Below are 22,960 nucleotides of genomic sequence, written 5' to 3'. Positions count from 1 at the left end.
TTACAAGTATATGCAATCACATCATCTGCTGTAAATTACCATACTTCCTACAAGTTAATTCACAAATAAAAAACAAATAGACATACCCAAACTGACATTCAAAGTTATAGATTTGTTTTTATTCAATTTAAGAATGCTTTTAAAGATTTATAAGTAATTAAACAAATATTGTTTTGCAAAATGACAAATAAAAGGTATAATACTGTTTGAAGGATGTCTTTTCTTTGCAGCAAACAAAACATATGGTAAAATACAAGTGAGCCCTCTTAAGTGAACACCTGTTAACATACTAAACTACTTGTGTATATTACAAATATCAATACAAATAGCAACTAGTTAAGAGCATCTTGTTAGCATACAAAGCAGAACATGTAGAATGTTGAGCAGTAAAGATTACATACGCATATTTGCTAAGCCAGAGAACATGAAATGCATCCTCCACTATTTTGTGAAAAGTGATAAACCCACAAATGTAAAAAATACGTGCATATGCAATGTCCTAAATTTTATATAAAACAAGCAGGGAATTTATCACTATTATGCATCTGTTTTATTCTGTTACATGTGATCTCTGTATATTAATACCTGCTATCATGTAAAGTTAAATACTCAGCAAATGAAATGCAAAGTTCTGAACTTAGAAGTGGCAAATGCTAAAGATAATGAAACTCCTAATTTTGATAATCTGTCAGCTTCTATTATTTTACCTCTAACCATACTTTTAATTTACTGCAGTTATGTCATCCACATCCACAGCTAATTCATGAGAATTCATTTTTGACACAATTTTGTAAATCCATATTTTTGAATTATGAGAGGAGACTCATGGCCTAAATTCATGAGTAACAGCTTATACATATGATTCTTATGCTAGAATTTAGATCTATTTCCTGGGGTTGCTACCTTACCTTCTGTAACCTCTGATCGGAACTGTCTTTCTTTGGAGTACTGTTCTTGACCCCATCATCTTCACTACTTTTAAAAAGTATATCTACAAGAGAATAGATAATACATCCCTAGCAGAGAATAAATAATACAATGTGACAGCTAGCATTTCACTAAAACAATATCTAGATATTTTAAGGAAACGAATTCTTCTGCAATTTTTTATAATACATTCTATTTTCTTGACAAGCATTTTGGTCAGTTTTTAAAGAGTGACCTCTTTTCAAAGTGTTCTGTCACGTAATTATGAATCTTTGCAGCATCACAGTATGTTTTTTTTTCAGGGTGCAAGCTTTTTCAAAGGTACAATAGATCTGCAGGTTAAAGATGCTGTACTTTCATTCCCATTTTTATTCCTTTATAGACTATTCCCTCTATGGCTTAAAAGCAGAATTCATTGCCTTTTTATCTACACAGTCACTACCAGTTTTGTTCTCTAGGTCTTGTCCCCTGCTAGGAGGATCAGAGTGATTGGTGAACAAAGCAAACAGTAACAGAATTAGGATAGATGAAAACTTTAAACCCCTTTTTTGTTAAGTGAAAGATCATGTACTTCACCAGATAAATCACGCAAACCTTTCCATTGTAATGCTGTGAATTCATAACAATTAGAAATTGATACAACTAATGAAAATGAACATGACTCTAAGCATCACTCTCAGAGACAACTATGTACTTTCAGTATAAAAAATCACAGAAGAATGGACAACGTAAAAATTACATCTATATTCAGAGAACAGGATGTTAAGAAAAAGTTTATTAGTACGTGTAGTAAATCAGAAGTAAAATATGTTCTATTTAGATTTGAACTGAGAGCTTACCATTCACAAATTTCTCACTGCTTACAGAAAAGAGCAATTACACACCTCAGAAGGACCTTTTTAATTAGAATATTAAAAACATTCAAGAACAACAACAATAACAACAACAAAAAACACAACACTGTAAAAGCACCATAGTATTCATGTTTCTCTTCTTCCCCCCAAATTAACTTTAAGAATTAATCTTAAGGGATAAGTATCTGTGCCACATGGTGAAGGTCTGCTTTAGAAGTATCATTTCAAACTACCAGCAGACACTGCAGGTCACTTAAAAACTTTTGATTTATAAACAAAGGAAGTGTAGAAGAAAACAGTGTTACTCTCTGTAGATTCACAATCCTCTTGATATAAACAGTGACTAACAAGTTTGTTAGAGTGAATTAGACCTTTCTTTTGTCTTTGGAACATGTCATGGCCAATTAATACTTCTGTATTCATGAAATAAATGGAGCACTATTCTAAAGATAATAAAAGCTGAAAAAGGTAAAACTATGCATCTGGGGAATATGTACCTTTACCTTGATATTAATATGTTAGTTCCCATGTTATTTCAGACTACAGTCCCCCAGCACAGTGGTACTGCATACATTTACAACATTCTTTAAGTAACACACAAAGAAAATATGAACATGCTTTTCATCTTTTTCTAAATATTCACTCATTTGAATGTCTGCTGTAGCTTTTATATCAGCATTTACTGTAATCCAGTGGAAAAAAAATAATAAAAAAAAAGATTTCCCATAGTCAAAGAAACTGATCAAAGCACACAAGGTGTTATGTTTATTATGTGGATGTATTAAAATAAAATTTACAACTCTATCTATAAATAAACATATTATATGCAGGAGAATAAAGAATACTACTTCAAAATAGAAAAAAATGCACATATTCAGTATTAACATAGAATTCAAAAGCAAAATAAATAATTAAAAAAAAAAAAGGCAAAGGTCACTGATGCATAACCCTTTATATTAAGCAGAAAATAAATGCCCTATTCAACCCTTTCCTCACTTCCCTCCTCTCTCCTCTCCCTCCTCCGCCCCTCCCCCCCCCCTCCTTCTAATTGATATGTAATTGTTCACAGGAAATGGTTAGGGAGGCAATGAAACTGTATTGCTTATAATTCGGTGCCTGTCTAAGGCAGCAGGAAGATTCATCACGTCGGTCTGTTCAGTAAGATATAGGATCTACCTACCATATTCCTACTAGAAAAAATACCAAGTTATCCCTCATGGGATAGACCCCACAAGTCATAAAACCCACAATCTCCAGTCAGCGAATTATGATGGCCTTACATAGGTAAACTTAGGTCCCACCAAAACAAAATAAACAACTGTGCAACAAAACACTTCATTTCTAATTAATAGTCACCAAAACTGTTCATCAAGTACCTTGGCATGGCTGCCAAGATGGTACTTGCACAAACTCCTTTTACAGAGAAAAAAAAAAAAAGCTATCAGATTATTATTTTTTTTTTAACAGAGTGGTGTCAGTCATAGAACACCTATGTAAACTCGCAACGGAATGAGATTCTAGACTCAAGAATGCACCAAGGCAGAAAAGCCACTGTGTTACTGATTTCACAGAATCACAGAATTGTAGGGTTTGGAAGGGACCTCAGGAGATCATCAGGTCCAACCCCGCTGCCAAAGCAGGTTCCCTAAAGCAGGTTGCCCAGGTAGGCGTCCAGACGGGCCTTGAATATCTCCAGAGAAGGAGAATCCACAACCTCCTTGGGTTGTTCCCATGCTCTGTCACCCTCACTATGAAGAAGTTCTTTTCAGCACCATCGTGTGATGATGCTGAACTTCCTATGATCCATTTTGTGGCCATTGCCCCTTGTCCTGTCCTCACAGAAAGATCATTGTGAAGATCAGAAGATGAGAAACTGTTCTCACTTATAAACTGGGAACACAGCAGATTGAGAAGGACTCTCAAAATGAAAGAAGTCTTTGAACCGCCTCCCTAAAGAGACAAAGGGACAACAGCTTACCCACTTTTAATAAGGTGATAGCTATTTTTCTGAATGGGAATAGATGGACCTATTTTCCTGCTTTTGGAGGAACGGGCATGAGTCAATGCCAACACATTCTCTACAATCATGCATGTATAATTATGTGAACAGTGAGGCAAATATTTGGATTTCATGAATATTGAAAAATAATTCACATCAGCAAAATAGACAACTCAGACAACTGAGTTAGAACAGGCAGAAACTGGGAATGACAAGAGTACTTTCCTTTTCCCCAACTTTCATTCTTGGCCAGTAGGGTTTGAAAATGGTACAAAATGCAACAAAGGTATCCATCACCTCCTGCCAAATACAACTGGTATCCAATCAAGTAAAACAACAGTCCCTAACATTTTTAATCCAAAGAAGCTCAGTTGCTTTTTCCAGAATTTACTCCTTGATGTTAGAATGTCTGATGGAAACAGGTAGCTGCTAAGGTGGAGGTGAATTCCATCATCGTTTATAAGCTGGGCAATTTCTTGTCAGGTTTCCTTTTAGAAAAGAAAACATACATTCCCAGGCTGCACACAAGTGTATTCAGGCTATATCAAGTTTGGTCTCTCAGCAAATGCCAGATAACAGTTAGGACATTTTACTTTCATTCAGGAAGATGAAGGGACTTAAAACCCATTTTAGGACAGAGGGTATATGGACCTTTTTCGTTCATGACCAAGAATTTCTCAAAAACACTCATTTATGCTCTAAGACAGCCATCCAGCCTCAGTCTTTTTAGCATATTCTTCCAGAAAATGTCAATCAACTGATGAAAGTGTCTACAGCACTGCAATATCCTAGCATTTGCAAAAGGAACAACATGGAAATTACTTTTTACAGACTGGATGAGTAAGTATTCTTTTATACCTCAGTTGGTAAAAGTTTGGAAATGAATGGAATCAACTCAGCCTTGAGTACTAGGAAAACATGTTGCTTAATGCATATCATCAGACATGATTTTGTAACTTAGCAAAAAATAAATCCAGTTCATCTAAATGATACAACAAACAACAATGAATAAGGATATATTTTAATCTAGAAAGATAATGAAAAAAAAAAAAAAGACTAGCTGCTAAAGCACTAAACATGTCAAGAGCTGGCAGTTTCTGGGATCTGACTGTTTTTTGGAAACACATGGTTATTGCTCAGCAGGCCCTCAAGTCTTTCTCGCTGCTGGTTGCCTTTCCACTTCTCTCTGTGCAAAGACTGACTAAACTGGCAAAAACAAAACAGCGATTTTTAAAGTTGGCATTTGAAACCTTCACTAGGTTCCTTAAGCTCTATCTGGGGCTGTGAAAGTAACATATATGAAGTAACACAAAAGAAAACAATGACGTTCCATCATTAGCAGCTGAAGATTTCCACTAAATCTTATATGATTTATAAAAAAAATAAAAATAAAGGGAAAAAATATTTTTGTACATTCAATTGCCTGACGTTATAAAAAATAATGAAACAGAAAACTGCAGAAAAATGAGATCAAGAATGGTGAGGCTTTATTTCCAAATCATGGCTCTTTAGTATAGTACTTCCCCAAAACTTTTACTCTCTCCTTTTGAATTGTGCAAAAGGAATTCACCACATACCCAGTTGAACTGTAACTATGCATTGTTGAACACTTCTCCCAAAGCATTCAAGAACAGCAAATAATACACCGAATCAGAATGACAAAGAATCTGTGGTAATATACTACCTATCTGACTAGGAAAGAACAACCTTCACCGAACCATCAACTACTGTACAGTTTATTAAGTTATAACAGAAGTTATCCATGAACAATTCTTATAAGATTTCCACCATTCTAATTTCATTTCAAATCCACATACTTTGTGAGACTAGTATTAAAAAAGAAGTCTGAATGAGCATGAAATTTCTGTATCGTTGTACTGCAAAACACATTTCAGATTCTGGTGAAAGCTTCATAAACAAATAAACACGTTTTAGATTTTACACACACATACATATATATACACAGATATTTTAAACATAAAAAAAATAATTTTATATGTTCTGCACACACACAAAATAAATTTAACAGTTTATGCCTATATGTAAAAATTATTGATTTCATAGGCATATGAGAGACCTGAGGGAAAGCATACTTTTAAATAAGACTATGTATTTACAAACAGAAAATGCACGTTCAAGAAAAGGAAAAAAAAAAAAAACACATTTGGAGCGAAAATAACCTTAAGACTAGTATTTCTATTAGCCTATGTATATACATATAAAATACCTGTTTCTTGTTGCAAACATAGTTGAACTCCTGTATTCTAAACTTACCCATAGATTGGTGTACCTTCATCTGATCTAATTCCTCTTCAAGATTTAGTCTTCAAAAGAGTAAACAGAAAAAAAGTAAGAATGATGAAACAACCATATATCTGCCACTGAGACTATTAAAACAAAATTAAACCAAAACCACGTAAATATATTGAGGGGAAGAAGTTGTCAACACCCAGGAACTCTTCTAATTTGATGACACCCAGCATACTTCAAACATAAAGAGCCATTGGTACAATAGCTCATTAAAACTTATAAACCTGAATTTATAAAATTCAGATGTAATGTAGGTGGTAACATACACTAAAATTTTCAGCTAGTCCTTTTTAGGTAAGGAAATACCAGAGCTAAAAACATGGAATCCTGTTTGTGGAGGAGTAAATGGTAAGCCTCAGGGGAAAGCACAGTCCACCTTATACGGATAAATCTTACCATTCCTCTTTGTCCAGAAAAGGTCTGTACTGCAAATCACATGAATTACTGAAGTGGTGTTTAATGTTTTATAAAATTACTTATATATAAAAGTTGCCAGGATAACAATGCTAAAGCTTCAAAGTCAAATTGGGAAATGCTAGAATTAACCATATTACTTCGAATGGCTCATTTATATTTGTGTTTTCTGACCTAATCTTTAAACACATAGTTGTAGACTATTTTAGCAACAAGACGTGACCTTTTTTAGGTTAAGATCCTACAGAACAGATAGCAGTCATTTAATATGCAGAATGTACTTAAAATATAACCTCATATCCTGTACACATACACATTATTGTAGGTCTGCTCTGAAGGCTGGATTGCTGATCTCCTCACAGCCTTTTTTGGTGTACTCAAAACAGCAGCAACTAAATGCTTCATAAGAGATTAATTTTCTTTACAAAATCCCTCTGAGATGAGACAAAAGAAAATCAGGACAAAATACCTGCTAACTTCAGGAATGGGTTTAAAAATGAGTCTTCTGTTTTTTAAAGCACTTTATATGTTTAACACTTCTCTCAGCTGTAAATCTAGGTACTGCAATTCACATCCCCCAGTCTCACTTGGAAATCATCATAAATACAAAGAAAATGAGAAACACACACACAAAAATAAAGTAACTTGCTTTGCATGACACATGACTACAGCTATTTTGAGGATCACTCAGCTTCACAGGTTGACTTTCTTTGCTCTTCACTCATTCTCCATGCCTCAGTCATCATTAACATTGTAATAAATGACCACAGTGGCCTTTACCCTTACACTAACTGCTTCTCATTGCAAGCTACTCACCTTGTGAACTGAATGGCAAGCTACAGACTTGTAAACACATTGCATATATAAATAAAGACTATATTTAATATTGTATGTTCTCTATGTACAGAGAACAGGAGGCTGGTGGAGGCTGGTGACAACGGGTGTCCCTCAGGGGTCTGTCTTGGGACCAGTGCTGTTTAATGTATTCATCAATGACATAGACAGCGGGATCTGTCTCACTTGCTGGGAGTGCACTCACTTGCTGGGAGTGCACTCTCAGCAAGTTTACAGATGACACCAAGCTGAGTGGTGTGGTTGATACCAAAGAAGGAAGAGATGCCATCCAAAGAGACCTGGACAGGCCGGAGAAGTGGGCCCATGTGAACTACATGAGGTTCAACAAGTCCAAGTGCAAGGTGCTGCCCCTGGGTCAGGGCAATCCCAGACATGAGCACAGACTGGGAGAAGAACTCACTGAGAGCAGCCCTGCAGAGAAGGACCTGGGGGTTCTGGTGGACAAAAAGCTCGACATGAGCCAGCAGTGCATGCTTGCAGCCCAGAAGAACAAACAATACTTGTAAAAGATTTTTTAAAATAGTAAACATATACAAAAATTTTTAGAGTGATAAGAGAGCTGGAAGCAAAGAAATAATCTGAAATAAGTAAAGGCATAAGTTTATTCTGTGAATATTTGAAGCACTTCTAATTAAATTCATTTGTCTGTGAAACAGACTTCCACAAAAGTTACGGTATATCTCAGCTGGAAATATTTCAGACTAGCCTAGAGAAGAAATTGCATGGTATAATACAGGATCCAGTCCATATAAGTCATTGAATGGCTTGCATGAATGTTAGAAATGGGCCCATGGGCCATCCATGGGTCCTGATGGGACAAGAGAGGTGCCGGAAGACTGGAGGATAGCCATTGTCACTCCAGTCTTCAAGAAGGGCAAGAAAGAGGATCTGGGAAACTACAGACCAGTCAGTCTCACCTCTGTTCCTATAAAGGTGTTGGGACTTGTTCTGGATGCCATCTCCAAGCAATTGGAAGAGAAGAAGATTATGAGGAGCAGTCAGCATGGATTCACCAAGGAGAAGTCGTGCTCGACCAACCTCGTTGCCTTCTATGATGGCATCACCAGCTGGGTAGATGAGGGGAGAGCAGTGGATGTCATCTACCTTGACTTTAGCAAGGCTTTCGATACTGTCTCCCATGACATCCTGATAGCAAAGCTGAGAAAGTGTGGGATAGAGGAGTGGACAGTAAGGTGGGTTGAGAACTGGCTGACTGGCCGAGCTCAGAGGGTGGTGATTGGCGGCGCAGAGTCCGGCTGGAGGCCTGTGACTAGCGGTGCTCCCCAGGGGTCAGTGCTGGGTCCAGTCTTGTTCAACATCTTCATCGACGACCTTGATGAGGGAATAGTGTGCCATCAGCAGGTACGCTGATGACACAAAGCTGGGAGGAGTGGCTGACATGCCAGAAGGCTGTGCTGCCATTTAGCGAGACCTGGACTGGATGGAGAGATGGGCAGGAAGAAACCGAGTGAGATTTAATAAGAGCAAGTGTAGAGTCCTGCACCTGGGAAGGAACAACCCGAAGTATCAGTACAGGCTGGGGGACAACCTGCTGGAGAGAAGGACATGGGGGTCATGGTGGATGACAGGTTGACCATGAGCCAGCACTGTGCCCTTCTGGCCAAGAAGGCCAATGCGATCCTGGCATGCATTAGAAGGAGTGTGGCCAGCAGGTCAAGGAAGGTGATCCTCCTCTACTCTGCCCTGGTCAGGCCTCACCTGGAGTATTGTGTCCAGTTCTGGGCTCCCCAGTACAAAAAAAGACAGGGATCTCCTAGAAAGAGTCAAGTAGAGGGCCACTAAGATGATACAGGGCCTGGAGCATCTTCTCTATCACAGAATCATCTAGGTTGGAAGAGACCTCAAGATCATCGAGTCCAACCTCTGACCTAACACTAACTCGTCTTCCACTAAACCATATCACTAAATTCAACATCTAAACGTCTTTTAAAGACCTCCAGGGATGCTGACTCCACCACTTCCCTGGGCAGCCTGTTCCAATGCCTAACAACCCTTTAGGTAAAGAAGTTCTTCCTAACATCCAACCTAAAACTCCCCTGGCGCAACTTCAGGCCATTCCCCCTCGTCCTGTCACCAGGCACGTGGGAGAACAGACCAACCCCCACCTCGTACAGCCTCCTTTAAGGTACCTGTAGAGAGCAATAAGGTTGCCCCTGAGCCTCCTTTTCTCCAGGCTGAACAATCCCAGCTCCCTCAGCCGCTCCTGGTAGGACTTGTTCTCCAGGCCCCTCACCAGCTTCGTCGCCCTTCTCTGGACTCTCTTGAGCACCTCGATGTCTTTCTTGTAGCGAGGGGCCCAAAACTGAACACAGTACTCGAGGTGCGGCCTCACCAGAGCCTAGTACAGGGGGACGATCACCTCCCTAGCCCTGCTGGCCACACTGCTTCTTATACAAGCCAGGATGCTGTTGGCCTTCTTGGCCACCTGAGCACACTGCTGGCTCATATTCAGCCGACTATCAACCAATACTCCCAGGTCCTTCTCCGCCAGGCAGCTTTCCAACCACTCATCTCCCAGCCTGTAGCTCTGCTTGGGGTTATTGCACCCCAGGTGCAGGACCCGGCACTTGGCCTTGTTGAACTTCATACAGTTGACCTCAGCCCAAAGTGTGGGAGACAAAGGGATTTGGCCAACCTCTCTTTTCAGTGGTTTGTGGGGACAGGACAAGGGGCAATGGCCACAAAATGGATCACAGAAAGTTCCGCACCAACATGCAAAAGAACTTCTTCACAGTGAGGGTGACGGAGCACTGGGACAGGCTGCCCAGGGAGGTTGTGGAGTCTCCTTCTCCTTTTGTTTTTTGCCTACTTGGGCAACCTGCTCTAGGGAACCTTGGCAGGGGGATTGGACCTAATGATCTCTTGAGGCCCCTTTCAACCTCTACATTTTTGTGATTCTGTGATTCTGTGAAATGCCCAACTGAGTCATTTGACCAGGGCTGGATCCATCCACCACCAGTGCTCTGTCTCCAGCAGAGGCAAAAGCAGATGTTACTTCAGGAGAGTGCAGAAGCCTAACTATTTCTATAGTCTGATCCCCATTTTTCCATACTGAAAATGGCACCTAAGCACTTCCTTTTTTTTTTCTCTGCTTTAACTGGCTCTCTGTTGCTAAAAGTATCTCCTCCAATCCCACAGAAATGTGATTTCTTTATAGCCTTTCATGTGTAGCCTTGTCAAAGGCTTTTAGAAAATACAGGTTAGATTTTATCTATGTGGTTACTGTCACCTTTCTGCAATTCCAGTAGGTTAAGAAAACAGAGTTTCCCTTTACAGAAGTCACACTAGGTCCTTCCCAACAAAATTGAGTTGATCTGTGTTCATTGATCTCTCTCCCTCTCCTTCCCTCTCATTTTAAGGACAGACTGCCATGTTCCCAAGTATGGAAGCAGTCAGGCTTACTGGTCTGGAGCTCCCTCTGGAGCTCTTTTTGTAGATGGGATTTAACAGTGGCAACATGCCAGTCCACTGGCACAGTGGCTGTTTACAATGAGGTTCCAGTTCAGTAATTTCATACTTGAACTTCCTCATACTCACTGGGTGTGAAGATATTACCATCAAGACATTAACAACTAGCTTATCTACTTGGCCTCATTATTGCTGTATGGTTATTTCAAACAAATCTAACACTTCTGGTCTATCTACTAGAAAGAACAGAGGGGCTGTTGACATTTTCCTAGCATCTTCATTAGAGAAGGCTGACAAAAAGATTCACTGACATGCTCTTTTATGGCCTTGTAATCCTAGTGTATCCTTTTACACTGTTACCATTAAGCAAACCTAAAAGTTTCCTAATTGGCTTATTTTTCACATCATTTAAGCAGAATTACACTGACGTAGTTTAGGCATCCTTAAAAAACACTCTTGAAGAATTCTTTTAGCTTTCTCATCTTTCTTCTTGCCTTTAAACTGACATTTTTTATTGGTTTTCCTGTTTGCACCAAAACAAGCTTAAGCTTTAAATGTTGTGTTGTGTTTTTTTTTTTTTTTTTCTTTTCTATGTGGTCCACATAAGCTACCCAGTTGAGCTGATTTGTTTTTAGTTTGGTTGATTGTTTTTATTAACTCTTAAAAAAAAAAATTGCAATACATATTTTAGCTGGGTTTCCAATTTAGTACCTTTCTTAGCAGTCTCCAATTGTCTATAGGCTTTCTATCTTGGTATGGGGGGAAGACATGTCTATTTGCTTCATTTTTGTGTGGTTCTCTTTCTGGAAAGTGAATACTGGCAGCTCACTTGATTTGGTCTGCTCTCTTCTGCTAGTATTTAAATATAATTTAAATATATATACATATATATATATATATGTAAGAGGCAAAACTTGAACCCACCTTCACTAAGGACCGGATATGGGGAGCTACAGGCCTCACCTCTGCTCCTAGGAAAGTTACAAATCAAATCATCCTGGAAAATGTTTCAATGTTTCTAGCCACATGATTGTCAGGAAGATGATTCAAAATAGACAGTATGGATTTACCAAAGAAAAATCTTGCTTGACTAACTTGACTGCCATCTAGAAAGAGATGACTAGCTTTGAGAATAAAAGGAAAGCAGGTACCCTGCATTCATTGAATTTGTCCAGGCCTCTGAGAGAGCCTCCCACCTCGCACCTCCTTACTGTTAAACAACTGAGATGTAGAATTGCAAAATAGGTGAGATTGCTGGAAAATTTTCTGGACTGCCAGGCTCAAAGGGTTATGATCAAAAGTATCACTCACAGGGATCCATACCAGAGCTAGAACTTTTTAACGTCTTTACGAAAAACCTAAATGATGGGTTAGGGTACCTCCCAGCAAGTTCACAGATGATCTACAGCTTAGAGGAGCAACTGAGGGCTGGACAGCTGCTGTTCAGGAAGACCTCAACAGGCAGAAAAAATGGGCTGAAGGGAACCTTATGAAGCTCACCAAAGGCAAACTCCTGCCAGAACAACCCAGTGCAACAGTACAGCCTCAAAGACCTCTAGGTCTGAGCAACTAGTTGAGTATGAGTCAACAGCATGCCTTTGTGTCATCTCCAATTTTACTATGACTTACTTACTATTAGAATATAGGACTTTCATTCAAAAAAATACATACTGCTGCCATTTTTCTGTAACAGTTGTACAATACTACACTTAAAAAATCCTTTTTATACTGTACCAGTCTCTAACCATGTAATCCTACTCTGTCGTTGCTGCAAAGAGGGACTACAACATTCCTGGGCAACACTGTATCCCACAGATTACATTCCTTCTTCCAGGTCTCCAAGATACCTAATGTCTCAGGATTGTCACCTGATGCCAAAAAGTCCAGCTGATTTTTTGGCTTCTAGCAGTAGCATAGACGTCCTTGCATATCATTTCTTCATTCTGTTGCTTAATAAGCCAGTCAACAAGTAGTACATACAATATCTTTAGAAAGCCTTCCTTATCTTTTGTGACCTCCCACTAACAGCACCAGCTTCCATCTATCCTTAAAAGAGTCCATTTGATTCAGACACTTTCTTGGTACAAAAGGATGTACATAGACAGCAGGACTCATCTCTTTGTGGCCTCCCCATCTAAGAGAACATATTCCTCCATGCAACAGCACATACAGAAGATGTCTTCCATGTAGATAATGATACATGTACACATCACTGTGTAACAAACTGAAATAATTACATCCACTAGTGGGACTGCTACCTGCATCCTGAGCTAAATATTTCTTAAATCGAAGGAAGCTTATGCAGATACACCTTCAATTTCTGATCTAATTACTTTCCTATCCTATCCTTATTAGCTAGTGAACTGTTTGCTTGGTTTATTTAATCTCTGAAGTACTAAAATCTTTCTTTCATAAACTTCGTAATTCTTCAATGCAGAGATAATGCTACTCAAGGCCAGCAAAGTTAGCATTGAGCTAAGAATTTAAGTAATCTAAGAACATATTCTATACTGATTCTTACTCAATCTTTTCTTTCTAAAAAATAAATGTACTACAGCATGACACCTTCAAGCCTTATCTGCTCCAAAACTTTAAGACAAATACAGTGCTAACAAAAAAATAATGTATAATCTGTATGGTTTTGGTGAATACCACATTAATTTTACAAATTCAGAAGATGACACAGGAAAATACTAATTGCTGTCTCTTTATAACACAACTGTCTACATTCAACTATTTATTTTTTATTATTCATAAATCTTTTTACATTTCAAGATAAAAAGCAGTGCAATACCTGCAACATGAACCACATACAGAAGCAGTTAGCCCTTCCTTTTTTTCTGTTGTTCCCAACTCAGCAGTAAAATGTGCTCTTACACATGTGAATATTTCTTGACACACTACTCTAGCTAGTATTTGTATATATAAAAAAAGCATCTGTCCAACCTAGTTCAGTTGTCTACAATTCACAACAAGAATACTATAGCCTGCATATTTTGTTAAAAGAGAGCAGCTCAAGAAAAAAAGAGGAAAGGATGTAATCTGGTCTTCTTTGCAGAGGTAGTATGATTGCAACTTTCCCCAGGAACAAGTGAATATGATCAGTTGGAGGAAGCATCAAAGAAGGGTCAAGTGAGAAACTTTCTGAGGAACAAGATGGGACTTTGAGGAATTCAAGGTAACTGAAGTCAAGTATAATGCAACACTCAAAGAAATGATTCAACTTGAAAAAAAGGAACGGGGGGGAGGGGAGAGAAGTACTTTTGACCCTTTCATTTACACAATCACCTCACTTTAAGAAGATACTGTTAGCTCGTGTCTAGTGGAATTTACAGTTATCGTTTGAAAACCTTTGGTACATTTTCTTAAAACTGTATCTGTCAAGACAAAACGGATCTTCATCTGGGCTTCATCCTGTACCAGATTAGGTACTTGAAGAGAACTGTGATCCAGCTGCATGGATTCTAGTGACATGAGATGCCTCCCTCACTTACTGAGGGTGAAAGAGGGATTGCCTCTGCAATCCTTCATCTCAAAGGATCAAAAATAAGCTCTGTGTGTGGTAATGAAGAATACTAACCTACTAGAACTAGAGTCAGAACAGCAGCATCAAAGTTCAGATACTGTGAATAACAGCTTTCAAAACTCTTAGAAGATTAAGATAGTATTTGCTATAATTATCTTGAGCATATATTCACTGATTTGCTGCAGTTTTTTGCTTGGTCATTTTTGATTAACACATCAAAAAATGGAAAGAAGAAACGCTTAAGGTTTTGATACTAACTGAAAAGGGATTTTTTTAGGGCATTGAAAAACTTGTGTTTGATTTACCAAGTGCTGAGCAAAGGGCATCGTGTTTATGTCATCTGAAAAGATCCAAGGCATAAACTGAAGCTGAGAGACAGAATCTTTGAAGATATTTCTACAGTGGAAAGGTAGTTTCTCTGTAAAGTGTTTCTAGCTGATTATAGTCTCGAGGCACAGATACTGAAAAGAATTCTTTCAACATTAGTACATGCCTCCTCCATCTTTGCTAGTAGAAGTACTGAGAGTTAAGGTAGGCAATTTTGAAGATGATGTATATTTTAGATGTCTCGTATAAATCTCCATATAACTGTGCTTTTGGCACTTATTTATTTATTTATTTATTTTAGGATTGATCAACAAATTTCATATTTTACAATTACATACAACTACAAGGCTGACTTTAAAAAAAAAAAAAAGAGTAGCATACTTTAAAATTTTTGGATGATATCAAACATTTTTTTTCCTCTTAAGTACTTTTAAGAAAACAGAAAAATTATCTTTTCACTTTATGATTCATTATCTTTCCTGTTTCAGATTATAATAATGGGTAGAACAAGTATTTGAGCATCTCTTCTCTCAGTAGGGAAATTCATCACTTAGGAACTCTGTGAGAAGAACAGATCTACAAAAATACAGGAACAGTCAACTGTCTGCTTTATAAAGCAGTAACACAGAACACAGAGGATGCTTTCAGCTTCACAAGTCTCCTAAGGACAATATTTACTTGAAAAATGGGGTGTTTCCTAGCTCTCTTTTTCATAATAAGTATGTTTTTGCTTAAGCAAGCAAATACAGAAATATAGCATACAACAGTGTCGTGGCTTAACCCGGCTGGCAGCTAAACACCACGCAGCCGTTCGCTCACCCTCCCCCCTCCCTCTCTGGGACGGGGGAGAGAAATGGAAAGTGAAGCCCGTGAGTTGAGATAAAGACAGTTTAATAAGACAGGAAAATAATAATAACAAAATAATAATAACAACAATAATAATAATGTTACAATGGTGATAATAGGAAAGTAATAATAATATGTACAAACAAGTGATGCACAATGCAATTGCTCACCACCCGCTGACCGATGCCCAGCTTAACCCCGAGCAGTCCGGCCCCCTCCCCCTGGCTAGCCACCCCTATATATTGTTTAGCATGACGTCAGATGGTATGGAATACCCCTTTGGCCAGTTTGGGTCACCTGTCCTGGGTCTGTCCCCTCCCAGCTCTTACTGCACCCCCAGCCTGCCTGTTGGCAGGACAGAGCAAAAAGCTGAGATGTCCTTGGCTTGGTATAAGCACTGCTCTGCAACAATTAAAACATCGGGGTGTTATCAGCACTCTTCTCATCCTAAGCCAAAACACAGCATTCCACCAGCTACTAGGAAGAAAATTAATTCTGTTCTAACTGAAACCAGGACAAACAGTTATAAATGCTGTAAGGGAAAAAATATTTTCTTCCATTTCTTGCCTTTTTAAAAGTAAATTCCAGGTCCTTCACCAGCTTTGTAGCCCTTGTCTGGACATGTTCCAAGGCCTCAGTGTCCTTCTTGTAGAGAGGAGCCCAAAGCTGAACACAGTACTTGAGGTGCGGCCTCATCAGAATAGGAGAATGATCACCTCCCTGGTCCTGCTGGCTACACTATTCCTGATACAAGCCAGGATACCATTGGCCTTGTTAGCCACCTGGGCACACGGCTGGCTCATGTTCAGGCGAACATCAATTAGCACCCCCAGATCTTTTTCGTCTGCACAGCTTTCCAGCCACTCTGTTCCAGGCCTGTAGCGCTTCATGGGGTTGTTGTGGCCAATGTGCAGGGCCTGGCACTTAGCCATGTTGAAACTCATCCCATCGTCTGCAAACTTGCTGAGAGTGCACTCAATTCCCTTGTACAAATCATCAATAAAGATATTAAAGAGGATGGGCCCCAACACCGACCCCTGGGGATCACCACTGGTGCCTGGTCACCTGCTGGATTTCACTCCATTCACCACCATTCTCTGGGCTTGGCTGTCCAGCCAGTTTTTAACCTAGTAAAAAGTGTACCTGTCCAAGCCAATGGGTTTCCAGTTTATCCAGAAGAATACTGTGGAAGGGCTTTGCTGTTCTAAGTTATATGGTCAGGGAACAACTTTCAACACCTTCCTAGCTGAGAAGTCAACAAGTCCTTGACCTAGTAGGAATCAGCACCTGAACTCTGCAGGAATCTGACTGGCACTTCCTAGAAGGCTGCCAGTATCTTCTAACATGGCAGATGAGGAGAAGAATCATGTCTTTGTTTTAACTCTGTAAGCCAATATTGATGTATTAATAATATCCTGAGAACAACCTCAACAGGTTTTGCTTACTACTGATAGCATGATAAAAGTCATTCTTCTTCATTGCATCACATATATAAAAAGGCACCTAAGAGGAGCAGGGAATGGCATCCTGTTTTATGTACCAACTCTTCATTTATATTTTTGAACTATGATTGTGCCACAGCCACATTTGGCAATATTAAAAAAAGGACAGGTAAGAAATTGAAGGAGATCAAATCTATCCATTTGATTGTTTATGCTGGTATTCCATACATTTTTAAACGTACTGACTTTGACTCATAATTATAGTATTGGCTCTTCCCATATTATCCAATGTTCTGAATTCTATTTTATCACAATATAATAAAGGAGGAGTAACCAAAAGTATTATTTTCATAATACTCAAATATTTACCCACTTGGAATTTAGAAAGAGGTAGCATAATAAAAAATGTACTACAGAATCAGTTTTGCCAAAGGAATTACTTCTGATTTCTTTTAGATTATAGCTATGCATCAGCAAGAAATTCTCTATAACATTTGCTTACTTATCAAGTTACTTGAATAGGCGAAATGCTCATACCATCTGCATATAAGCAGGGCTTCTGCAAAATATACCTTCTTGCTAGAACAAAATTTCCTAGTACTCATCATTTTTAATTGTCAGCAGTTCTAAAGATACCATCAGGAGCCCTCACACAGCTCCAAATCTAAGGTACACGTACACATGTGCATTTGTGTCTCAATGCATTAAAGAAATGGTAATTTAGAAAGATAGACTGAACCATAGCATAAACTTTCTGCTTGCAGTTATCAGTTTAAATGGCTCCTTCCTTCGAGAGTTACTGACCCTAGGTTAACCCATTGCCAAAGGATTGTAGTTAGTCCTCTAGCAAACCACTGCCTCAAGAGTAATACACATCCCATAAGTCAGCCATTGCTCATCAGCAGCTTTTGGCATTCACAGGTAAGGCCAACAGGAGACTCCTACACTTCTCTGCATACAGATAAAAGGAATTAAGAGAGCAGGCTCATGGTAGTCTAAAATAAACATCCAAACAAACAATAAAACTTTTCTCCCATTTGTCCCAGGGAATTTTATCTGGAAAATAAAACCAAGCACAGAATCTATTTTCTAATAGAGCTGAATACGTAAGAAGGTATAACCCACTGAGGAAACTGACTCCTTCCCAAGGATTACAGGTTGTAAGACTGCAGCAGGATGACTCTTTGGAGAAATAAGCAGAACTAACCACAATCTCCTAATACATACTGTTGCTGTTGTGGACAGATATCAGGGGGCTAGTCCAGGAGCTGCTGCAGTTGGGAAAGCCTTCCTCTAAGTCCAAAAGGTAGCTGGCTGCCTTTTCAAATGTTTTCCTCCAGAGTCATTTAAGTTTGTTAAAGACTGGAAAGCCAAATTAAGAAGAAAATCAAACAGAAAAAAAAAAAAAAACTGTTAAAAAAGTTTTGCACATTTTTTTATCAGGGTCCTTGAAAAGGGACGTTAGTGTTGCTTATTATTGTAATGAAAATAAGTAAGTTTTAAAGACACTGAGTCAAAGTAGTGCAAGAGCATTTTTTTTTTTCTTACAGAAACCTTAAGTCAAATAGGTTAAAAATTCTTGCCAGTATAACGGGACAATGGAAGAAACTGTTTTCTTTCCCCCAGTAAAAAAAATAATAATAATAAAAAAAAGGAGCTTAAGAAGAAAGACAGCAGATCAATGTGGAAAGGACTTCTAGGTAAGCAAAACTGAACAGTACTTTCTGTCCATGAATCTTGAAAAGGGTAAAAATCCTATTCTGTAAAATCTGAGTAGAATGCACATGCACACTACGCATACTTTTGTAAAGAGTCTATAAAAAAAAAAAACGAAAAAAAAAAACCAAAAAAAAAAAAACCAGGAAGAGGCTCTGGTAAACCAGAATGGGGAGTCTGACATGTCATAATGCAAATGATAATTTTAATTTTTCACTCCAGAAAAATTGTTTAAGAGTAATGAGAACCAAACTAGGCACAAACTTTATCCAACATCTGAAATCCTAGTCTGACAGAAATTTTTTACTTTGTTCCTACAGCATTACGATTCAAGAACATTTGCCTGCAGTAAGGGTAAAATACGCCTTTTTCATGGGGCTGTATATTTATGTGTCAACTGACAGCCTTGGGAGGTGAGAGTAAACCTTGGAGCAGGTGTTTGATCTAGACTGTGTGAGAGAGCAAAAACCATTACATATGTCTGGGGATAATGCTGCCAAAAGAAGAGTAAAGCAAAAAGTACTAGCATTACTTACATTTTGTGAACATTCAAGCTATCCAGAATGATTTACTAGAATTTCTTTACAGCAAGAAAATTGTAAACTTACAGTTTATACAACACTATAAAGAAACTTGCATTTTTAATTAGCCAAGGAAATGGAATATTTGACTATACAGAGTCAGTGAACTATCTATCTTAGGTCATACATTCACTCTGCAAAATATGTCTTTATCATTCTTGTTTCCCAATTCAGTCACTCATAGGATGGATGAAAATTGCAGGAAGCAATATCTGTTGGTGCTAAGTAAAGTCTGTCTGATTTACAACCCACATTCAGGAGTGAGAAAGAATAAAAGCAACTTCTCCACACCAATCCAATGTCTGTTCACATACCAAAAATTGAACAGTACCATTGTTGTCAAGAATGAGCTTTGAGATATGTTTCAAATTAATAGTCACTTGGAAACCAAGGACGCACTAGTGACTGGTGACTAGTTCCAACATACAGCACATCCTTAGCCTATAAAAGAACAGTCGAAAATCCAGCTTACATTTTTTTTTTTACCTTCCCTCTAATCTTTTCTTTGTTTCACTGTAGCATGAAATTCAGCTGACGAGAAGATGGTTTAAAAAAGTAAATCATGCTCATAATTTTAATTTGTACTTATTTGTTCTTTCAGAACAACGCTATCACAACAGCCTCCCTCACAAACAATATAGCATAATCACTATAGGATTCACAACCTTCTCACTATGAAAGTTCAGTACAGTTTAACGAGATACATTAAGTACTTTATTTTTATATATACTTCCTGTTTTTATATATTGGGCAACCATCAATGGTATTAAATTCAACCAGGGTAAATGTTAGGTGCTGCACCATAGACACAGGTGCAGACAGAGAGACAAGTGGCTGGAGAGCAGCCCTACAGAAAGGGATCCGAGGGTGCTGGTAGACAGCAGGTTCAACAAGAGCCGGCTGCGTGCCATGGCACCCAGGTAGTCAAAATACATTGGGGTGCATTAAACACAACAGAGCCACCACAGAAAAAGAGGTGATTCTGCTGCTTTATTTAGCATTGGTGTGGTCTTGCCTTGAATATTGTTTACAGTTCTAGGCTCCAGAATAGAAAATGGGTGTTCAGGCACTTGAAGGCACCCAGGGGAGGGCAGCAGGGCCGGCAGGAGGCCTGGAGGGCATGCCCCCTGAGGAGAGGCTGCGCACACTCAGGCTTGTCCGGCCTGGAGAAGAGGAGGCACAGAGGCATCCCCACGGCTCCCTGCAGCTCCCTGGGGAGTGGAAGCAGCAGGGAGGTGCCGGTCTCTGCTCCCGGTCACCCATGGCAGGGTGCACGGGCATGGCACAGAGCTGCACCAGGGGAGGGCCAAGCTAGGCATTAGGAAACATTTCTGTGCAGTGAGGGTGGTCAGGCATTGGCACAGGCTTCTTAGCCGGGTGGTTGGTGCCCTGTGCCTCTCGGTGTTGACAAAGCATTTCGGCAATGTCTTATTGATTTGTTTTAACTTTGGGTTAGGTCAAGCCATGTGCTTACTAAATGTACAATACTTAATATTCCTATAACACTGATAAATCTACAGAAATCACTGTGATTGAACAGCAGTGCAAACAATATAAAGGGTCCTTGCCTTTCTACAACATCCACTTTTTTTTTTTCATCTCAGACAATGCACAAAATTTATCGTTAATTAAACTTGAATTCTGCCTTTCCCTGTATATGTACTATGAAAATAGATTTAACGGCTTGATTGCATGTTTTCAGTACAAGTCTCTTAATGTGTTAGAACAAACTGAAGTACTACAGGCGAGACTTGGAGACTTGATTATACTACTGGGATTTTGAATGCCTACAGACCAGAAAAAGCACCGTTGAATATGGAAGAACAAAAGAAGAACATTAATACATCTGACTTCCAAAAATCACAGTAAACCCCCAGACTTGTCTCTTAAGCAGGTCACAAGAAACTGTAAGATCTGATGGACACTAGTAAAAAAAAATTAGCCTGCTCCGCCCTGACAGATTATTCTCGCAAGAAAACAATATATTTGCTTCAGATAGCTGATGAAGTGCCTTGTGAAAACATAAGTGGAGGCTTCCTAGAAAAACAAATAATTCTCTTCACAAAAGGGGCCATGTGAGTTTATTATGCAAATACCCCTAAATGAGTTAATGTACACTTATAATTCTGAGTTTGGTCCTACAGAACTTCTTTTAAGAAATCACTACCCTCTAGTAAAACTAATACTTCTGGTTGATCACACTTTAAACTATTTTAAGGGGGTTTAGCCAACAACTGCACTGTTTCAAATTCTCAACATCATTTTATTGAATCACAGAATGGTTTGGGTTGGAAGGGACCTTAAAGCCCACCAAGTTTCAAACCCCCTGCCACGGGCAGGGACACCTCCCACCAGACCAGGCTGCCCAAAGCCCCATCCAGCCTGGTTTTGAACACCTCCAGGGATGGGGCATCCACAGCTTCTCTGGGCAACCTGTGCCAGGGCCTCAGCACCCTCTGAGTGAAGAACTTCCTCCTTATATCTAATCTAAATCTCCCTCTTTTAGTTTAATACCATTGCCCCTTGTCCTATCACTATCTGCCTGTGAAAAAGTCACCCTCATCTTTTTTTTGTAAGTCCCCTTTAGGTATTGAAAAGCCACAGAGAGGTCACGTCTTCCTGGAGATCAGCCCTCTGAGCATCTTTGTGGCCCTCCTCTGGAGCCTGTCTAACAGCCCCACATCCTTCTTGTGCTGGGGGCCCAGACCTAGATGCAGCACTCCAGGTGGGGCTTCACAAGGGCAGAGCAGAGGGGCACAACCCCTCCCTACACCCGCTGACTACTCCTCTGAGGATTCAGCCTAGGACTTTTGGGCTGCAAGCAAACACTGCTGGCTCATGTCGAGCTTTTTGTCCACCAGAACCCCCAGGCCCTTCTCTGCAGGGCTGCTCTCAGTGAGCTCTTCTCCCAGTCTATGCTTGTGTCTGGGATTGCCCCGACCCAGGGGCAGCACAGAATCACAGAATCACAGAATTTCTAGGTTGGAAGAGACCTCAAGGTCATCGAGTCCAACCTCCAACCTAACGCGAACAGCCCGCACCTTGCACTTGGACTTGTTGAACCTCAGGTAGTTCACATGGGCCCACTTCTCTGGCCTGTCCAGGTCCCTTTGGATGGCATCTCTTCCTTCTTTGGTATCAACCACACCACTCAGCTTGGTGTCATCTGCAAACTTGCTGAGGGTGTACTCGATCCCACTGTCTAAGTCATTAATAACAATATTAAACAGCACTGGTCCCAAGTCAGACCACTGAGGGTCTGTTACCCTCACCAGCCTCCACATATATTTCCATTGGGCAATATTCAGTCAAGTGAGTGAGCATGCACCTTTGCCAGTTCTTAGAACATCAGCTACAGAATTTAGGTTCTTATTGTTTTCAGTAAACTGAAGTCAAACTTTAGAGCTAGCAATATTTTTATCCACTGAAAACGTGCAGAAATACGTAATTATTTTAGCTATATATGACTTTGTAGTCTAGTACCAGTAACTGCAGTAAAAAGTAAACAAGATCCCTGTTGAATCTAATTGCAAGAGTCACTAAATTTAATTATTTTGAAGTAACAAGCCTTCTATGTTCTAGCACTTTTAAAACTCAGGGAAAAAAAAGATTACTATACAGAGCTAATACATATGTAAGAGGGGCTATACTCTGTAGATAACACTTTCTAATATTGACATACCATGAAAGAATTTTGTCCTCCAATTAATTTTGGTACACAACCTAGCTATCCA

General features: G+C 39.3%; 1 protein-coding gene across 4 annotated transcripts in view; it reads right to left on the bottom strand.

Annotated features, from left to right (window-relative positions):
* CNTLN (centlein) overlaps positions 1-22,960 on the bottom strand; it is a 203,810-nt gene that overhangs the window by 72,235 nt on the left and 108,615 nt on the right. For all 4 annotated transcript variants that reach the window (XM_082783244.1, XM_082783245.1, XM_082783246.1 and 1 more), the window contains 2 exons: positions 6,055-6,104; positions 909-991 (listed from right to left, as the gene is read on the bottom strand). In XM_082783244.1, the coding sequence (XP_082639370.1) occupies positions 909-991; positions 6,055-6,104 (133 nt within the window). The remainder of the gene's footprint in view (positions 1-908; positions 992-6,054; positions 6,105-22,960) is intronic.

This window comes from Aythya marila (genome assembly GCF_965140915.1).
Source record: "Aythya marila genome assembly, chromosome: Z".
NCBI lineage: Eukaryota > Metazoa > Chordata > Aves > Anseriformes > Anatidae > Aythya > Aythya marila.
The sequence above is the reverse complement of the archived record's forward strand: the minus strand, read 5'-3'. Positions and strand labels throughout refer to the sequence as shown.